The sequence below is a fragment of the Botryllus schlosseri genome, chromosome 16 (genome assembly GCF_051294905.1).
Source record: "Botryllus schlosseri isolate E-star chromosome 16, Bs_hap1, whole genome shotgun sequence".
NCBI lineage: Eukaryota > Metazoa > Chordata > Ascidiacea > Stolidobranchia > Styelidae > Botryllus > Botryllus schlosseri.
This window is the reverse complement of record NC_137251.1, coordinates 2,599,805-2,619,374: the sequence shown is the minus strand read 5'-3', so window position 1 is coordinate 2,619,374 and position 19,570 is coordinate 2,599,805. Positions and strand designations below refer to the sequence as shown.

Below are 19,570 nucleotides of genomic sequence, written 5' to 3'. Positions count from 1 at the left end.
TCCCGGAATGTTATACACACCGTTTACTGGATCTTTATTCATCACTCATTGAACAACCACGTAGATGGACTAACGAAACACGATAATACTTCACAACAACTTCAGCAAAGTGCAAATAATAAGATAACGAAACCGTGATTGCGGTGTACGTATGAGCAGTGGTTCGGCGATCCTTCCACAATTGGCCTAAGAACTGTCAATGACGCGTTTCAGTGGGCGTGACTAAGCTTTACCCCGCCATTCAAGCTGAGTGGGCAGATATTTCCGATAGCTGTATAGGCAAAAGTAAAGACCCGGAATTATTGAACAAAGAAGTTGAAACACATCGAATGTAAAATAACATTACAGATGGAAGAATAGCACATAGAAGAACGCTGTGTCATATTTTTCACTCTGACCATCAACTCTGACGCCTTCATAATCATATGCTGTTCGGTCGGTAGTGGTATTGTATACCGATTCTGAAGAGTTGATACACTAGACGAGTCCACCTGGTGGACCGTCTCGTAATTGCGATCTGCTACCGCGTAAAACGTGAGATATCGATCATCGGCTTCGTGGAAATCTGTTGTGTGTCACAACTCTTCCTCATAGCCTCCTCTTCCGCGCGGCTGTAAATCGCTCTTTTCCTAATGACTTTCTACTTGAATGACAGTTATTTAATGCTGGTGTTGAGGTGAATCCGGCAGTCGCGATAAGTCAAGCTTCATCATCAACACGACCTGTCTGATTAGTGATCATGGAGACGGCTGAGACGAATGCTGACGCAAGAGACGAAAAAGTAGGAAGATTGTCTGAGAATGACTTGTTTGGAGAATCGGAGGAGCATTGGATTCTTCAATACGTGAGTTACGTGAATTAATGTTCCGATGAGAAAGCTACCACGTCATAGGCCTACTTACGAAGGCACAACGTCGACCCGAGCCGTACCGGCAATAGCGGTTGCATTAGAAACGGATGGCCTAGAGCAGGGGCGGAAAATCCGTGGCCCGCGAGACGATTTTGAGTGGCCCGCTAGGTAACTCTCGAAATTAGTTATAACATCCAAAAAATAAATTATCCAGGTAATTTATCGTGAACTTGCAAGGCCAGCCAAAATTGCATTAGTCTGGCCGCGAAATTTGAGATGTTGATGATTAAAATAACAGTTTACCGCATTGGTGTAGCCAGGGGCCAGTCACATTTCTCGTAGATCTTTGTATATGACCTTAGAATAGAATATTCTAGGCAGATTTATATGACTTGACAGAAATTCAATATTTGTATGTCCAAGTGCCGAATAATCCTGCCCTTGCCAAATAAACCCAGCGGTGTACATTCGCGACCCGCAATATAAGCAAGTACCATTATTATTGACCGAATTCATTCATCACCTTTTAATATTTTCCGCTCTGCGCGCGGCTATGTCCTGTTTCCATACTGCGTCTTCATGTCATAATTGTTATCTATGTTAATGCGTGTTAAGATTAGTCTTGTTTTCACCGTTACCTAATCCGCTTCGCGCCTATCGGAAGAATAAAAAAGGTCATCAACATTCAAGTGGCTAGCGCAATGAATCGTAAATCTCATGCGGCCCCTTGGCAGAAAAGGCTGGCCACCCCTGACCCAGAGAGTGTGGAAATCCTTGAATGGGTGCTCGGAGGTTAAAAATGAAAAGTTGACATCGATAATATTAAAATATAGCAGCTGGTGGTTGATAAAGATGCAACCCAAAAACAATGGATGGGTGCGCACGCGACTAATATCTTTACGTATGCGATGATACTGATTGGTTTTCTGTGTTGCGCAAACTGCAGTCAATTACTTCGTTTCCATGCTCGGCCGACGGTCGGCCGAAAGGCCATGACGCATGCGTTGTACATGTCGGCCGCGTTTCCATGACCAGGCGTAATCCGACCGTGACTTGGCCGAACTAGGTGGACGAAGCGTTCGCGATAAAGTTTTGGGCTTGCTTACTCAGTAATAATTTCATAATAATCACAGGATTGCGATCCGGCTCGGGAGGAATGAGCCGAGATGACTTGTAGCAGTCATTCAATCAAACAACACGCTGTGACCTTGAACACGAAATTCACCCAACATGTAAAATGGTCACGATGAACCAATTGCTTAAAACTAACAGAAGATAAAATAAGATGGATAAAAGATGAAAATTGGTGGCATATCTCAGTATGTGGGAGATATAGATATGGGATATCGTGGTCCAATAATTTTGAGCACAGAATAGTAACTTCTCCAGTAGTCTACCGGTACTACTGTTTCGTCGTCATGATTCAGACATAAACGTCCAGTGTCGTGTCGATGATTTGCTTACCAGGGGAATGTGAATAAGTTTACCTAGTTTGTGGTCAAACGTTATAGTTTGTAATGTATCCATGCACCAGAACACAAACCCTCGAATTGTGGCAGCAGCGTATGTGATCAGATCGCGAAGATTTCGGTAGCCTACGGGTAATTCGTAGCGGTACCGGTACTACTAAATTCCGTTGCGATCATAATTCTTGGTTTCTTAAGGCGTCCAAGAACCGTCCGGAGTGCAGCCATGGTTAATTTGATACGAAAAGTGCATTGTAAGTAGCGAATACCAATTCGCTAATCGAAGACACAGCGCAAGCATGGCCGAAGGGCTAAGCCGAAGGATTCACTCGATGGCCGACGAGTCGGCCGACGTGGGTGTGCATCACTGTAAATGCGCAACAAAATTCTCTCGTTCGTCGGCCGAGTCTCTCGAAAATGGGCCCATCGGCCGAGCATGGAAACGAAGTAAATAAGTCGCAAGTCAAGTCATACGAAAAAGATGGCTCGAGTCATCCCAACACTGCAAAATAGCCAAATTCGATGCAGGGAGGTCAAATCAAGAAACATTGATCGGGGACATTATGTAAACATACTTACAGGCAAGCGGTTTAGTCTTGAAAGTATAACCTGCAGCTATAGCCAGCAATCACATCCTCCCAACTAGATCGTAATGTCGTCTTTTACTTCACAGGTAAAGAAGCCCTTTGGAATCCTAGTTTACTGCCTTTTGATGTTCGTTTACGTGCCCTTCTACATTATTGGATATCTTATGGTACAGAAAAAAATACTCCTTTTGAAGCTAAAAAAAGCAACAGGAATTGGCTACGTGGAACATGGAAAGCTTGGCATCGTCAGCCGACGTAGCAGGGTAAGAATGAATTCGCTGAAGAAAAATTTAGACCACGTGTTTATTAGCATTGAAGATATATATTGAATAACATTCGATACGAAAACATTTACATCTATCGTAACGGATGCGAAGAAGTCAGTGACAATACTGAACCCATCGCATAGTACTGGGGGAACGTAAAAATAGTCTGACCATCTTTCTTCAATACTTCGATTGTGGCTAAATTCACTAATATCCGACGTATCGTCGCAATGCATCATGTAATTGTATGCCATGTTCAGTGATGTGTACAGGCGACTGAAGCTCAGGGTCACTTGAATATACCAGGTAAGAATGCGTAGTACGGCACTGTGAAGTCAATTTTTCATACAATCCATCAGTTGCTTCGTCTGAAACTATATGCTTTCATATTTATTTCTTGTATTGCATTACATGTTCGAACTTTGGTGCCATAAGAAATGGCTTAAAATATAATAGTCATTGTTCAATCGTGAAGGTTTCTGCTGTAAATGACTATGGGCTTTATAATTTTGAGGGCAAGCGAAGATTACGTGCTGATGAGCCCAAACTAACGCCTCTGGCTGTATTTTGAAATTCAATTGTCATAAATGGCGATATTGCCTCAATGTATTAAAATTACCTTTCATCGTATGTCAATAGAGATTTATACTCGTTATCGAGGAATGGAAATTGAGAAAAAAAACGGATCCCTAGCTGACATTCAGTCAATACACTTTATCATCGTAGGCCTACTTGGTGATAAAACTTCCGAGTCACACTTGCACACTTCCATCAGCTTTCGTTATGTGTCAAAATGCCCCCCCCCCATATTATCATTCCATGGCTACGCCTATGGTTGCATTTCCTATCACAAACTCATCGAAATCCAACATCAATGTGGCATTTTCAGGTTACCGACATATCCGCCGTTTCTACCGACAACGAACTAGACTTTTTGCTCAATAGAAGTCCGGGTTACTTGTGGCGGATGTGTTTCTCAATGCCTTGGGAACTCGTGAAGACGGTGCTCAGGTGAATATGGCGTGATGTCGGATGTAGTGTTACTTGCGTCCCAGGATTTTCTATGAACTACATCGAAGTTACGGCATAATGAGCCAGCCTCGATGAGGACTTTTTCCACCGACAATGCTGCATTGATTTTTCGCTGTCACGCAGATAACCATGTATACGTCCTGGACAAAAGAGTTTGATTGGTCCGCGGTCAAATCCATTACCTACCTCTGCGCAGCGCAGTTGGTTTTTGTGATTTGAACGGCAGCATCGGATGTCTGTCAATAAAATGTATGCGACGCCAAAGACAGTCCCGTGTGAGGCAAACAAAGCAACCACCTTGCAATGTACCAATACCTATATGATGCATTTCAATTGGATACATTGATTTAACCGTCACTCTAATTATAACCAATATTATCCACACAAAATATCACCGAACACTGTTCTATGTACTGTACACTGCACACTAGTACGCACTATTTCAGAGGATTCGGTGACATAGATGAAAAAAAAACTATTTCCTGTGATGAAAATTTCTAGCAGATCACAATCACAGGAGTAACATACGGCGCAACAATGAATTAATTCGAGATTGATTTCACATAGCAATGACCGTGGCGAGATATAGCGTAGTGGTATAATCCACAGCTACAAAACCAATGAGTTGTGGGTTCACGTTCGACCGAGGTCGACCCCAGAATCCCTATACATAAGTGTTGGAGGATTATCTAGCCTCCTCGCCATCTCATCCGCCTAAGCGGTGTCTTACAAAAAGCCTAGAAGTGGGCCGTGCTACAACTCTTACAAGTCGGCAGATACAAAATCAAAAATAAGCAATATCGGCCTGGTGTAAATGACCATAGCAGTCGACAAACACCATGAATACCACAAACAACAACTACAACAACGATAGCAATGACCGACTTATTTCAATTTAATCTCTTCTGCGTCTCTACTTATGATAAAGCTATCGGGTTAAATCTTCCTTGAACGCATCACGACCTCCCCCTACCACACACCAGCTTGCACCGGCACATGTATGGCTCAGATTATTGATTCGCGTTATGTGATAGTTCATAATAGGTTCTCGTTATGTTTGGTAGGTATTAACGGGGGTGGGGCTTAGGTACTCGACTTTTTGCCCCGAGACGATATCTGGCTATATTGACTGCTGTACTATAACAAAGGTTTACAACTTTTGATGTTGGTTACAATTCTTTATGATCCCGTTATGTTGGTAAAGCATCGTTGAGTTATTTCATATAAATCATGACCTCTCTGCACCATTTATTAGCTGATATCTAAGCTCTCCATCCGATATCGATATAATCTGTAATAATAAAATCACGCCATCACCGACACCGATGTATTGACTCCGGATTTTTTGTGATATGTTAGGGAGTTGGAGTCGAAATATATTTATAGCGGCAGCTATGTCAATAATAATTGCTGTGTACCGACTCATATGCTGAATAACACGAAGACGGCTATTGTCTCCGCGTGATCTATTTCACGAGAGCAGAAGTGATTATAAGTAATTCCCTTTAATAACGACATCACTTTATAATATCGGCCGCGACCTATTCTTGACCAATAACGATATTTTCAAAAATTATTATTGATTCAGTGAATAACCCTCTACAAAAATATCCACATAGATTACCCGCTGCGGAATACGATAATAAGTTGAACCGATGGCCGACATGACGGAAGCATCGAAATCGGGATAGTGGCTTGCGTGTTTTCTAATTCACGTGGCCCACATATATGTGGGACGAATCGTCTATCATTACGGATCTCAATATTGTGTGAAATCTAATCTCAGATTGAAAAAAAAAAGAATAGGAATGGTAAAATCCTAAATTGTGAACTGCACATCCCGATCTGAAACAGAATACTCAAGTTTTATAGTTTGAATGAAAGAGCGAGATGTATGTTCTAGCAACCATATATATTACAAGATGTTAAGATACCTCGATATCAGTTGTGATGGATCACAAACTACAACTCGGTGAGTATAATATCTAGGCAAGAAAAGATCCAACTCATATCAGACGAACAACTTGCGTACACGATTCTGAACACTGTATTCGCACATTCGGTGAGATGGGACGAAGAAAGGAAGATGTACCGCTTGGTGATGGAAGGCTTCGAAGACCTGTTCCTGTTCCAGGTAGAGAGGGAATTTGATAAACTTCCAGATGAAAAATTGAACCTGAGTTTCAATATTCGAATAATATCATCATGAGCCATATGGCAAAGACATAGTAAGAAAAATGTAAAATCGCCAAGCGACCGTAAATGTAGCTCTTTGACTAGCATAGCTCATGTAATTACTAGAATGTTGGCAGATGCGCACCTTTGTACTGTACACAGCACTGCCGGATTCTATTCAAATTGGTTTACTTTACAGTTTACACGAACACCTGCATACATAGGGTTCATATATAACCTACCTAAAGACTACTCAGGCTATGTTTTCGCAACGTTTGTCCGTGAACTACCTATATATTTATGGCATGAAGACACGTGGCGACTTTTTGCTTGGCAATACAGCTTCCTTTTAAAATCTTGCATGACAGATAAGGCAGTCTTGGTCACACCAAGTGAAGCCAATATTTAGGTAACTGTCGCAATATAAAGTGATAACTAATATAATTGGATCAACACTACTTCTCAATTCTCAAATTCGTGACGGGGAATATAACGTAGCGCTGCAAGCCTACATTTTACTGGCAGTGCCGGCACGCTACCGAACAATAGTAATGTGAGTGGCCATGTTTGTAGTTCGATTTGGTAAAGGTGAACATCACTTCCAAAGGAGTTCATTTCTCGCTGGTGATTAGGAAGACGATGAGAATTTGAAAACTGCATTGTCACACAGGCGCCGCCACGTCTGCTTTTCTCTGCTACGGCCGATCATTCAACGTATTCTGCAAAACTGAATGGCGCCTTCAAGGCACGCGATATGGCGGTGTCGGGTAAAGCGAATTCGCAGATCAAATTGATTGCGGGCAAGACAGCAATTTTGATTTGTCAAATGTACAAACTTCACATCGAGCCCCTTGTAGATTATTGATCGTTTGCTACATAGACAAGGATGATTTTGCCTATCATTTCGAAATTTCGAAGTAATCTCTCGCTGCACCCTTGCAAGACGTAGATGGCACACTGGTTTGCCGCGGCACACCAGTTGAGAACCACTGCTCTACACCAATGTCCGATGTGTTCATAGTATGTGCGGATGCACTCCGAACGAAAACCGAGCATTCTACAGATTTTCACCGTAGCGTAGGGTCAGGTTTGCGGCACTTTCTGGTAAAAAATTCAGCGTTCACATCTATTTCAGTTGGCGTAAATGAGCCACAATACTCCATTCCATATGGTGATATATCCCGGGGGTGAAGCGGGTTAGATTTTCGTGTACCATCTTGGGAGTGATAATATGCAGTCGTCTCGCTAGCAGTATAGTTTCAATAGACCAACCTTTAATATTGCTTTTAGGACCTCATTCATTGCAGTACAATTTACGTAACCCGTAGACTGGCCGTGTCTGCATTTAGAGTGAATTTCACAATAACCGACTTTATCGGTGGCCATAAACATGAAAACGCATGACATTAAAATTTTACAAAAATATGCGTGGGAAAACTTCGGGTTGACATATAGCAGTATCTATTTATGAAATATTTTTAGGTAATTCATTCTGTAAGTATAAATCTCATTATTAATATTACCCTAGTATTCAATTTTGTTCAGGGATTTTACTGGGATGCCAGAGACGTTCTGATACGGCCGGACTGCAAGAAAATAATAATTCAGATGAGCGACGGTAGCGAGTACGCGTCGGACTGCGACCCTAAACTGCGTCCCACTTACAACCTAGCGAAGCTGCACGTTCAGGCAGAGTTTCAAAGGTCTCCGACGCTGTCATTGTTTGATTGTTTCTTACGTTACAGGTGTGTCTGACATATTTTGCGCCAGGGCTATCGCACAACCACGTTCATTTCGTGCTTCCAAGCGCGCTGGCCGTGATTTCCAGGACGAAATTGAACCCCGACGGAGTGCTGTACAAGCTGTTTTACCAGCACTTTCGCTTTACGGAAAGAATCAATTATCAGGTCTCGTACTTTTCTTTCACCTCCACATACCCATATCCTGGCATGAATATTTTTTGCAATTTTCAGATTTTGATTTCAGTTATGACTTAAATAAACAATTCGAAGACCTTCTTGGAGGTGCAGAACTTCAAAATACAATTGAATAGTATATTCATATTGAAATGAACCCGAATATTTTCGGCCGACACTCGTCCTGGGTAATCGTCAGCAACTTGAAGAGAATGAAAAATAACATTTACTGGCTGCTGACGATTACCCCTGACGAGTGTCAGCCGAAAATATTTGGGTTCATTTCAATATGAATATACAATTCAAATAGACAATTGTAGACTCACATTGATCATACGAAATGTTTTATTTCGGTCAATCCTCAATATCATCCAGCAAAACCACAAAACGTGCAGTATCCACTCATAACACTGGGCAACAATTTTGAACGAAAAATTTGTTGACTTTGATTTGGCACTTGATTTAGGCTAATTTTGGGGTGCTGATTCCAAAAAATCCACTGGTTTTCTTCTCTCACGTCAACTTTTTGCTCTACGACGTATGCAAATTTTCACGAATTTAGCCATATTACTTTTCCATATCATCTAAAAATCCACACTTTTACCATATAATGAGTTATATAGTCAAGGGCTCGATTGAATTATGTAGGGAAAAGGTACTGGTATCGATCTAGGCCGATGTTTTCACCCAATTTTGGTTAGAGGATGCAATTATCCGAGGACATTTCACACACATATTTGATTCAAACTGCAGGATATGGCAAGAAAAATAAACATGACATTTACTATCAGCGATAGGTCCAATGCCACTTTCAGCTTATCCAGTGTAACCTGAAACTCCTATACGCTCGATAATTTGGATCAAGATGAAGATCTTAGGGATAGCAGACCAAATGATGAAAATTTTGAAATCGAAGTTGATTCAGAAAGTAGAGGAGTCCATCAACACGAGTTATTGATCTGACATAAGCTTTGGGACTTGGAATAGACATCTTCGGAGCTTTTAACATCTTTATGAAGTGAGAAAAGATTACTTGGCAAGGTGGAGAAGGTATCTCAGTTTCGATCAGGAGAAACAGCCTTTTCTTCGTAGGCCTACTTTCGGTAGCCTTGTGTATTGTCGTGATACTGGCATTGGCAAGATACCGTTACCATGGATTACCTGAGGAGTTGGGAATCCCGATTTTCAAATCAAGTGAATGGCAAATGCTTATACGTAGCTCAAAAAGGATCATGAAGTGTGCCATTCTCCAAAATGGCAAAGTCTTAGGTGCAGTGACGATTGCACACTCAGTTAGTCTTCGTGGATGATACAGAAACATTAAGAGTAATACAGAAACATTCAATTGTTGCAATATCACGAGCAAGATTGCATCATTTGTGTCAGCTTTGAAATATTGTGTTTTCTAGTGGTTAGACTATAAGGATACACATGTAACCCTGATACACAGGTGTCACTGCCATATCTTTCTGTCGGACAGCAGATATTAAAAAAAGCTAAAATATCTAAATAATCTCCCTAAAAACCTTGACATAGTCAGAGATGGACAAGGGGAGAAATTGTCCCCCAATATCTGATGATGATGGGGTATGATACCAGAATAGATTGGAGCTTACATATGTTAGCTGACTGTTGCTCGAGTATCAAACTAGACAACCTACAGAATAATAGGTTATCAGCGTAAATTTGGACCCTGAAACTCACACTATATTTGTCATGTATAAGCAATAGCAGTTTAAATCAACCAAATAAAGCAGTGCAAATGTTTATTTGAAGTCTATTGATTTACTTTCGACTGCTGGTGGTTTGCGAAACGTTTTATTCAATGAACAAAAAATATTAAAAACAGTGCTATTATGTGGGTTATGAGACATCGTGGTGGGTGTCTAAGCCAAAAAATTGACGTGATAGAGAAAAACGAAAGTCATTTTTTAATTCAGCGCCCAAAAGTTAGGCAAAAAAAATTGTCTGATCAAAGTCAACAAAAATAGTGTTGACCAGTGAATCCATGCCAACAAACAATAAAAATAAAAAGCTTTACGAACGTTTCCATTCAACAGCTGTTGAATCGACCTGAATTGTTCGTACTGAAATCACTTTTCTCTCAACGAATTTGAGCAACGTCAGTCAATCAGTAGCCTCCACAGAAGAGCTTCAGCGCTTCATAATATTTGAAGGGCTTTCAAGCAGCATCGAAACTGCTTGAAAGCACAGGCGCAGTTTAGAGTGAAATTTTGGTCCATGGGGCATGGGTGGGCAGACCAGCTTCATTCGCGAGCAGCATATCGAAAATCTTAGCTTTAACATAGCCACAACGTAAGAATTCAAAAATACGATTTTATGACGTCATAATCAAATGTACCCTATCGAATGAAGTTTATTATTGTGTGTTTTCAACTGGGCTACAAGGTGTTTGAAATCAGGCTGATATGACGTCTAAGCAGAGCGGAGCAGTTCCATTAAGTGCAGATGAGAATTTGCGTAAGCAATAAGGACAGAAACCACACGAAACAATACTCATATCGTTAATGGGCGATAAAATGCATCAACATAGCTTCTGTTTTTGTGGTTTTATGGTGACTATATGGTCATTTACACAAGGCCGATATTCTTCATTGTTATTCCGTAACTGCCGACTTGTAGCACGGCCAACTGCTAGGCTTTTTGAAGACACCGCTTACATGGACGAGGTGGCGAGGCGGAGCCTAGGTAAACCTCCATCACTTAGCTAGAGGAATTCTGAAGTCAACTGCAGTGGTAGCTCCATGGCGCCACTAGGGTGTGACGACATCGCAGATGCTTCGGGGCATGGTCGTCACTGAATAAATGGCAGCTTGAGAACCACACGTCTCGTTACTACATCTACTACCCATCGGTGTTGCAGCCGCGGATTATACCACTGCGCTGTCGCGCCACACCGACTGCATCAATTTATAATCAGGTTAACCCTCCCTAGCAAAATGGCGAAACGCGCGTGCAGTGCAATCAATGGCTAAAAGAGCCACAGTTAGCCCGTCCCGCTATATAGTTCAGGCAACTCGTAGGGATGACACGAAAATATGTTCAACACACGCAACTTTGTTGCTATGTGATTTCTCCTTTGTGGTGTCACAGACACTCACGACATGAAATCACATCTCGTCGCCTTTGATTAAAATACAACGCTAAAAATGTCGTCAATTATTGGTTGAATACCGTCAACAGTCCTAAAACTATATATTTTTTGACGATTTCCGACAACTGTAGGATATACGATTTCGTCATGATCAGGATAACTCCTCAACTGGAAATGCTATCGCTGATTGAACTCATGCCGAACACTGTTCTCAGGCCCTTCGGATACAGAAGGCCACCAACAACAAACGTTCCATTCTGGACAGGCTTTTCTTTTTCTGGCAACCGATTCCCCTCACCAAAGAGCAATTTCTTGAGGGGGTAGCCAAGAAATGTAAAAAACATTACTTCGACGAAGGCCAAAAGAAGTTCGACGCGTGTGTGAAAGAGGCTGAAGAATTATGTAAGGTAAGCGTACAATGGAAATAATATTTATCGCTACTGCTATAGCCGAGACGGAAATATGGGAGAAAATATAGCATAACTTAACGGATTCATTGCGACATAGTAAGAAATCAAGGTTACCATTCTTAAGTCAAAAATGTGGTAGGGAAAAATACGTGCCTTTGCCTCTGTCAGAGGAAGCAGTGCGATCATTGTACTGTACAGCTCAATTACAGCAGATACCTCGCAAACTTTGTGTGGATCAGTGCTATTCAATATATTGGTCTAACTACACTCTACATAGCAGGGCTTTGGAGCCGGAGACGAAGCCGAGCATTTTCAGCGGAGCCGGAGCTCTACATAAAATTCAGGAGGAGCAGGAGCTGGAGCCAGTTCTGTGAACTGTAGCTCCAGCTCCGATGTATTTCATAAGATGCTATACTTTTACTGATGGCTAAATTCACATAATTTCACGATAATCGTTCAAAAAATTAAGAATTGTTGCTTCGGCACCACCTTTTCTAATTAACCAATAACCCTGTTTATACATAGCACCTAACCTGGGTAGGCTGGATTTGCCGCGCTTATTCCATAATTACTGCATTATAGATATACCCTCAAATTCGTAATCAGCACAACACGGATGGCCAATTGTGTGGTTCGAACAATTATTAAAACCATGCATGTCACAAAACGGGATCGATGCTTATGTGAGATGAGCAATGTACCTAATTAGTATTGAGACGACTATATAAGCGACGCCATAGGATATAACCATGACCTTGCTGCACATGTTGATTTAGAGGCGCGCATCCTTTCTGGATCGAACGAGCAAATCCACGTTCTTCGTCGATGGTTTTTTAACCGTAGCGCCAAATTGGATAGTGTGTTATCGTTTTTGCATATGAATTGAAATTCATTCAAGTGCACGATCGTTTATTCCAGTATCGATTTGCTAACGTAAATAGGGAAATGCATCGAATCAGCCCGAATCGCTATTATAGTCCGCATAGCCCACAATTGCCGCGATGCGAGCGAGTCAATGCGGTGTCCGAACCCCCGTGGTGTTGAATGTAAGTGGGCAATTGGTGATTGGATGCGGGCTTTTCAATTTCTAATCATCAATTTTGTGTATTCATTCTTGTCTGCTTGATACACTCCTATTCTTGAACTGTCGCACAATATCACTTGCGAGATTGCGGTATTATTGGTGACTGACTTGTACAGTACACGACGTTGAATTTAGTTCTCAAATATTGATGCACTACCAGATTGTCAGTGACACTAATTTTGAGTTTATTCGATTCGTTTGAAGAGGAACCTTCTATACTCCACTATTCTTGGTCGACGACGGACGGACTGGCAACGAGCGCACAAATATCTAATTTGAAGTCATATGGTATGATAAAAAGCGGATTTCTGCCGATAAGGTCGCGACATGCGCTCATTTCTGCAGTTACATCTAAACAAATCGAACCATTTCAAGATCAAGTTGGACTATATGGCTTGATATTAACGAGCGCAGTACCGGTATTAAAACAACACGTCACTGCTTTAATGCTGTTTCATGTGTGCAATGTACATGCAATGTCATGCAGTAAATTGCGTTCTCGTGCGGACATGACGTCATCGAGAGACGGCATGAAGTAATTATCACGTCGCATGACTTTGCATACCCCCACAAAATGGCGGTTCCTTGCGACGGCTACAACCGAACCATAGTTGCCGGAGCCAAAGCTGGAGCCGGAGCAGTGGTATCAATGAGCTCTGAAGCTTGTATCCGGAGCTATTCTTCATACAAGAGGGCTCCGGAGCCGGAGCTGGAGCAGTTTAAAATTTACGACTGCATCAAAACCCTGCTACGCACTTCTCAATATTCATTTCCCGATTGTTTAATTAACACGGCCAAAACGATCAACTGAACGTAAGATAGACGAGGAAACTGGTTTCCCGAGCACCTACCGTACCCGAAAAAGTGACATTTCTTTCAGTCAATTCACCAGCCATCAGAGTTAGGTGAATAAATTTCCCCTTTATGTGAACTTATTTTCGGATTCGTAAATATGGGGGCGAAAATCTGTGTCTAGCTTGATAAGGGTGTAATAGGTCGAAGAAGGGGAACCACTGATCCAGACGAACGTCAACATTCTTTGGACGTGCAATATACGTCATGCCGACTGATGGCGAATAGGGCTTTAGGCCAAAACACAGTGCCATTTCAGGCGTGCGTACGTCGTACACGTGCAGGTGCACGGTATTCAAATCAGGGCTTGGGAGCATCCGTAAACTTGCATTGCTCCAGCTCCAGCTCCGGAGCTTTCTTCTATCATACATCAGCTCCGGCTCCAGCTCTGGAGCCGCATTATTACAACTGCTCCGGCTCCAGCTCCGGCTCCGGCTCTGAAAACTATCGAAGGTGTCTGTCTATATCAGGGGTGGGCACCCCGCGGCCCGCGGGCCATATGTGGCCCGCGAGAAGGTTTTGAGTAGGCCTCGAGCTAATTTCCCATTATATTATCGAAATTCTGTTATATTATCGGAATTGAATTGCTCAGATTGTGAACTTGCAAGGTCAGCCAAAAATATAATTAGTATGGCCGCGACACTTGAGATGTTAATGACTAAAATATCAGTTCCGACGCATTGGCAGATCCAGGGTCCAGCAGTCACATTTTAGTAAATCGTCGTACATTACAATAAACTAAAAAAGTAGTAAAATTTTTCTTCACGCTTCGCATGTTTAATTGTCACACGATTTCTTTCTCTATAGCTTAACCCTACCTGAAAATGAAAAAATGCCTGATTAAGCCAATTGAGTCTAACTATATTAGCAATTACGAGAGAAAGTATATTCGCATTTGCGCTTGCAGAAAGATCGTCGACGATGAAATGTAGGCACAAAATGATTGTCGTATATTAGCGGAATTCTTCGATATCGATATGTCCATTTGCCGAATAGTCTTGTCCTTGCAAACTAAGCCCAGCGGGCGGCATACAGTCGACCCGCAATATACCCAAGTAATAATAATATTACCTTTGAAATTTTTACGCGCCTGGCGCGGCTAGTGGGCAACGCACTCGTTCGTCAATTTCATGTGGCCCTTTAGCCGAAAAGGCCACGTCTGGTCTATATAGATTACTAATTTACCCGTAGGTTAGTTATCTATAGTAATCTAGAGTCTGTCAGCCGTCAGTGACATCGGATGCAGCAACGAAGACATAGGTGCCGCCGTGCCGGCTTGTGACGACATATTGAATCCTTGTCAATTGTCGATAACATCATAGTTGCACTATAGAACGCACTTTACTCCGTGCCATTGTTGTGTACAGCATTAAAATTCTGATGCGGCGTTTTAACACTGGCACTGTAGTCGTTAACATTCAGCCATACAGCTCAATTCAATCTTTAAATGTGCGATTTTTATTCAACTGTAACTGTAGTAAGAGCAATATGAGCGGATATAACGACGTGATCAATAGAAATTCGATTTGTACCAAATCGCCAATGGTTTGACGTTAGATATTGGTGCACTCGTTACCAGTCCATCCGGTGTCTATCAAGTTTATCGGATTCGGAATATAATATTTTCCCGTTGAAACGAATCGAACAATCGAATTAAACACTGTGCCATGCACATTGCGCTATGCCCATAACGAATTATACTATGCAGTATGCACATTGCTCATTTACAAGTTTACGAAACAGATGATTACAAATTGGAAATCGCGTATCAAATCAGTAATTTGTCTCCAACATAAAATACGATGGGGTTCTGGGCTACTCTTCTGCCATCCCCTATTTACGCTCGAAAATCCTTACTGGAGTGAATGACGATGATGCGCAGTGATGAATTTCAATTAGCATGCATAGTTGCATACTCACTCAATAACACTGTTCAATTTCGCAGCCCGATTAAAGAACTATCACGAAAGAACGAGTATTTGCTCATCCGATTCATAGCAACGATGAGATGGAATTTCTCGGCTCGTGCTAGTCATATCGACATGTGCAACGGAATCACGTTTTTATCCTCTCTCTCTCCCATTTCGCGTAATACATAGTGATCATTATTTTCGAACCGTACAATTGGACAACAAGGTGGTGCTGATGATGAAATTGCGGGTATGCCGAGTACCCACAATATTTACAGGCATATTTCGCATACCGAGGTTTGGCACTAATGTATTAAAATTCATCATTGAACATACGACTGCTCTGCTGTTAAATCCCCAGAACATGGTTAGTCGGAAAAGGTAGCGCCAAAGAAGAAAAGATTCTTAATTTCGCGAAGGCCTGCTGTTGAATTATGTGAACTTAGCAGATACGGTTGTTGCATATATATTGGCATCTTATGAGCCGGAGCTACCTCTCAAATAACTGGCTCCAGCTCCGGCTCCGGCTGAATTTTATGTAGAGCTCCGGCTTCGGCTTCAAAGCCCTGATTCAAATGCCCCCTAAATAAACCCTCAAGCCTTATCACTTCTCCTGGAGAAGGGCCCAACTTGGAACGTTACTACAGATCTCAGCTTGCCGATACTTTACACTTTACAGAGTAACCCGGCAAACATAATGGAAGAGCTTAAAGAACGCACGCACAGCCTGTTTCCTCCCAAGTTCGTTACCGACGAGCACATGAGAAAGGTCAGTCGATAACATTGCGATGAGCACGTTTGCTTGAATTCGTTGCAGACTTATTACTATGATTTGCGAATGAAAACTGTAGGTTATTGCCTTTGGGGTCGCGTTACGATTAAACAGGATCCATTTTGTACACGTGTGTGACTGCCTGTATGATAGAGATGGGCGGTTGGCAATTTTGCATGACTAAGGATTAGGTAATCTAAATTGTCTATATCAGACCGGTAGCCGGAAGCGATGAATCATGTTGGCATTTCGCGCATCAGAGGTCAGGCTGAAATCGACAAAGCATTTACTTCGAAAAGGACTTGTGACTGGATGTGGTATGATATCAAATCACTCGTCCATCCGGAGACGAACTTCGTCATCGCACGAGATTGCACCTACACCGATAAGATAGCGTAATGGTTAAGCTTCCGGCTTCTAGATCGGTAGGTCGTGGGTTCGATTCCCGGCCGGGTCAGACCAAAGGCCTGATTAGTAACACTGGTATCCATGGCTTCCCTGCTTGGCGCTCATGCATTATTGGGATAGCGTGGAGGGGTGGTGCATGACTTGGAAAGCCGTAAAGGCTATATCTGCACTTCCTTGTCCAGCGGCATATGCACATCATACACTCATGGTATGCATATATGCGCAGATCATGTGTATGTGTATCATGAGTCGGTGTATATGCCGCAAAAACATCAAGGACAAAAATAAACTACATCCTTTCCTTTCCTTACCTTTCCTTTCCTACAAACACTGCTTATAAAGTGGGTCAATTGGCAGATCAAATAAATAGGCTACTACGTGTTAATGAACGGAAAAGGGTTGTTCTGCTATACAGTCTGAGCGAAATTGATATGCCACGATACGGTCAGCAATAGCATACAATGCACGCCAGTAAACAGGACAGTACCATCGCGATATCGCGCTCATACTACTTCAAATTCAAGTGTTACTGACCGTAACGTAATAAACAACAATTAAACCTGTGCATGAGAACCACTGTTGTCTTGATTCCATTTCGGCGAAAGAGCCAACGCCATCGGCAGTTACACGCAGCAATGTTCCTAAATGGTACGATTTTCAGGTGCCTTACATGGCCTTCTTGACTGAATACTACATCGTAACGAGGGAATTTGTCAGGCAGCTGATCCCGTTCATCGACAAGTGAGATGGAGCGACATTATTTTGTAGAGTATTCAACAACGCATAACGATCTTAGTACGAATTTTCCCACTAACTAAGCTAGGCCTAACATATTGACATACGGCCTAAAAGTCCTAAACATATCGGTCTCGCCCTCCGCCCTATGCCACCTCATTTTGTTGCTTGCCTTTTATATTCAATACTTTACTTTTCATTCAGTGTGTATGCCCTCTCTTTACATCGACTAGGCCCAGGTGGGTGTCTGATTTCAAATACTACACTAAGTTGTTTCGACACTTTTCTATCTTTTCATTGTATCGCATTTTTTGTGAGTTTTGAAATGATGAAAATATTAATAAACCGATACTAGGCCTATTGGCGATTTAGAATCAATAATACCCATTAAATTTGGTGACGTCCAATTTCCGTACAAATTATCACGCGCTAAACCAGGGGCGGACAACATACGGCCCGCGGACAGTTTTCCGTCTTAAATGCTAATGTGGCCTGCGGGCCAGTCTGCCGAGATTCCCCACTACTCGATTAAACGTCAAATTTTAGTAACTGTATGTAATTATATACGTGTGTACGCAATGTGCAAGAGTAGAGCTTACGCGTAAGTTCGTCGAAGCGAGAAGACTTGCATTATCGGCATTTACCATGTACTCAACCCTAATGAATTCATATCTTGGTAAGTTTGGGGTACCGGGCTTATCGAATGCCTTGAAATCTTAATTGAGGATTGTACCATAGAGAGAGAGGGAGAGAGAGAGAATCTTTATTCGTATACGTTACATATCAACATAACACTACACAAATGTAACAGTGAAATGTGACATGCAAGGTAGACGGGAGGCTCGATATGACATAGTCTTCAGAGCCGAGCCACCCGGGACAGGAGCAATTTTCACAGTCGATAACTAATGAATAAAAAATGAAATTAAAATAAAGTAACGAACGAAAGGAAAAATAAGACACAGTATCATGGACCAATTTGAAATACAATTCAGTGGTAGTTAGAGATAAGACAATGAAAACATTGTTTTTTAAAAGCACAAGAGTCTAAATTGCGGAGATTAGGTGGCAGCTTATTCCAAACATTGACACCAATAAAACTGATCGAATTTTGTACTAGACTGGTAGAGTGGTGTTGCACAGACAGAGACAAGTTAGAAGAAAATCTGGTATGATGTTGGTGGGTATCTGAAGGTATCTTGAACAGATTATCAAAATATAGTGGCAGTTCACCCTGATGATAGCTATGCATAAATTTCATTACCTCAAATTTGAAAATGTCTTCCACTTTCAATATTCTAACGCTACGATACATGCTAGGCTACATGCCATAGTGTCATATATGGTGTGTATAGGAGCAAATCTCACGGCCCAGTGAAATTGTTCTACATAACACTTTCCATTTGGCTAAAGTCAATTCGACGGTAACTTTTGATCGGCTTGCCGAGCATTAAATTTGATAAAACGGCTATCAATCGAAAGCTATACCTCGGTACTGATTGCGAAAATATAAATTTTATTCTGCTCGTGGCCCTGGAACCCCCCAAAATCAGCCTCTAATGTTGCATTGTAACGGAGTTTCGTATTGTGACGCAACCATGCCGTCTGGGAGCAAGTGAGAGCAGTGCAAACCGCAAGCGTATTGACCATTGTTGCGCGATAGATATAAAAAAATAGTTTTATATGACAACAAAACTATTGCGTTGTAATCGCTAATGAAACACAATAAGCAACTACCACCTGTGTGATTTGGGTATTTCACGCGAAAAGACATATATACCGAGTTTTTCTGACTTCAGTGAATAGGATATCCGACATGTTTTTGCTACGGAGCCCCGGTGATGGAAGTACTCAAATATATTTTGTGTAACATACACCCGGCCCTCCTTCTTCAGCAGTTTTCAGGTCAAACTACGTACTTTCTGCTAGTAATATTTTGTCATGTAAAAAGTAGCGTTTGCGTGGATTTGCATCACTCTTGTGACTGAAATA

General features: G+C 41.9%; 1 protein-coding gene across 1 annotated transcript in view; it reads left to right on the top strand.

The window, feature by feature from the left end:
* Positions 1-358: 358 nt before the first annotated feature.
* LOC145458471 (uncharacterized) overlaps positions 359-19,570 on the top strand; it is a 31,894-nt gene continuing 12,682 nt past the window's right edge. Inside the window, exons 1-9 of the mRNA XM_080336845.1 lie at positions 359-844; positions 2,990-3,166; positions 4,059-4,180; positions 6,191-6,335; positions 7,922-8,065; positions 8,122-8,283; positions 11,623-11,814; positions 16,343-16,432; positions 17,505-17,584. Of these exons, the coding sequence (XP_080192971.1) occupies positions 740-844; positions 2,990-3,166; positions 4,059-4,180; positions 6,191-6,335; positions 7,922-8,065; positions 8,122-8,283; positions 11,623-11,814; positions 16,343-16,432; positions 17,505-17,584 (1,217 nt within the window). The 5' untranslated portion in view covers positions 359-739. The remainder of the gene's footprint in view (positions 845-2,989; positions 3,167-4,058; positions 4,181-6,190; positions 6,336-7,921; positions 8,066-8,121; positions 8,284-11,622; positions 11,815-16,342; positions 16,433-17,504; positions 17,585-19,570) is intronic.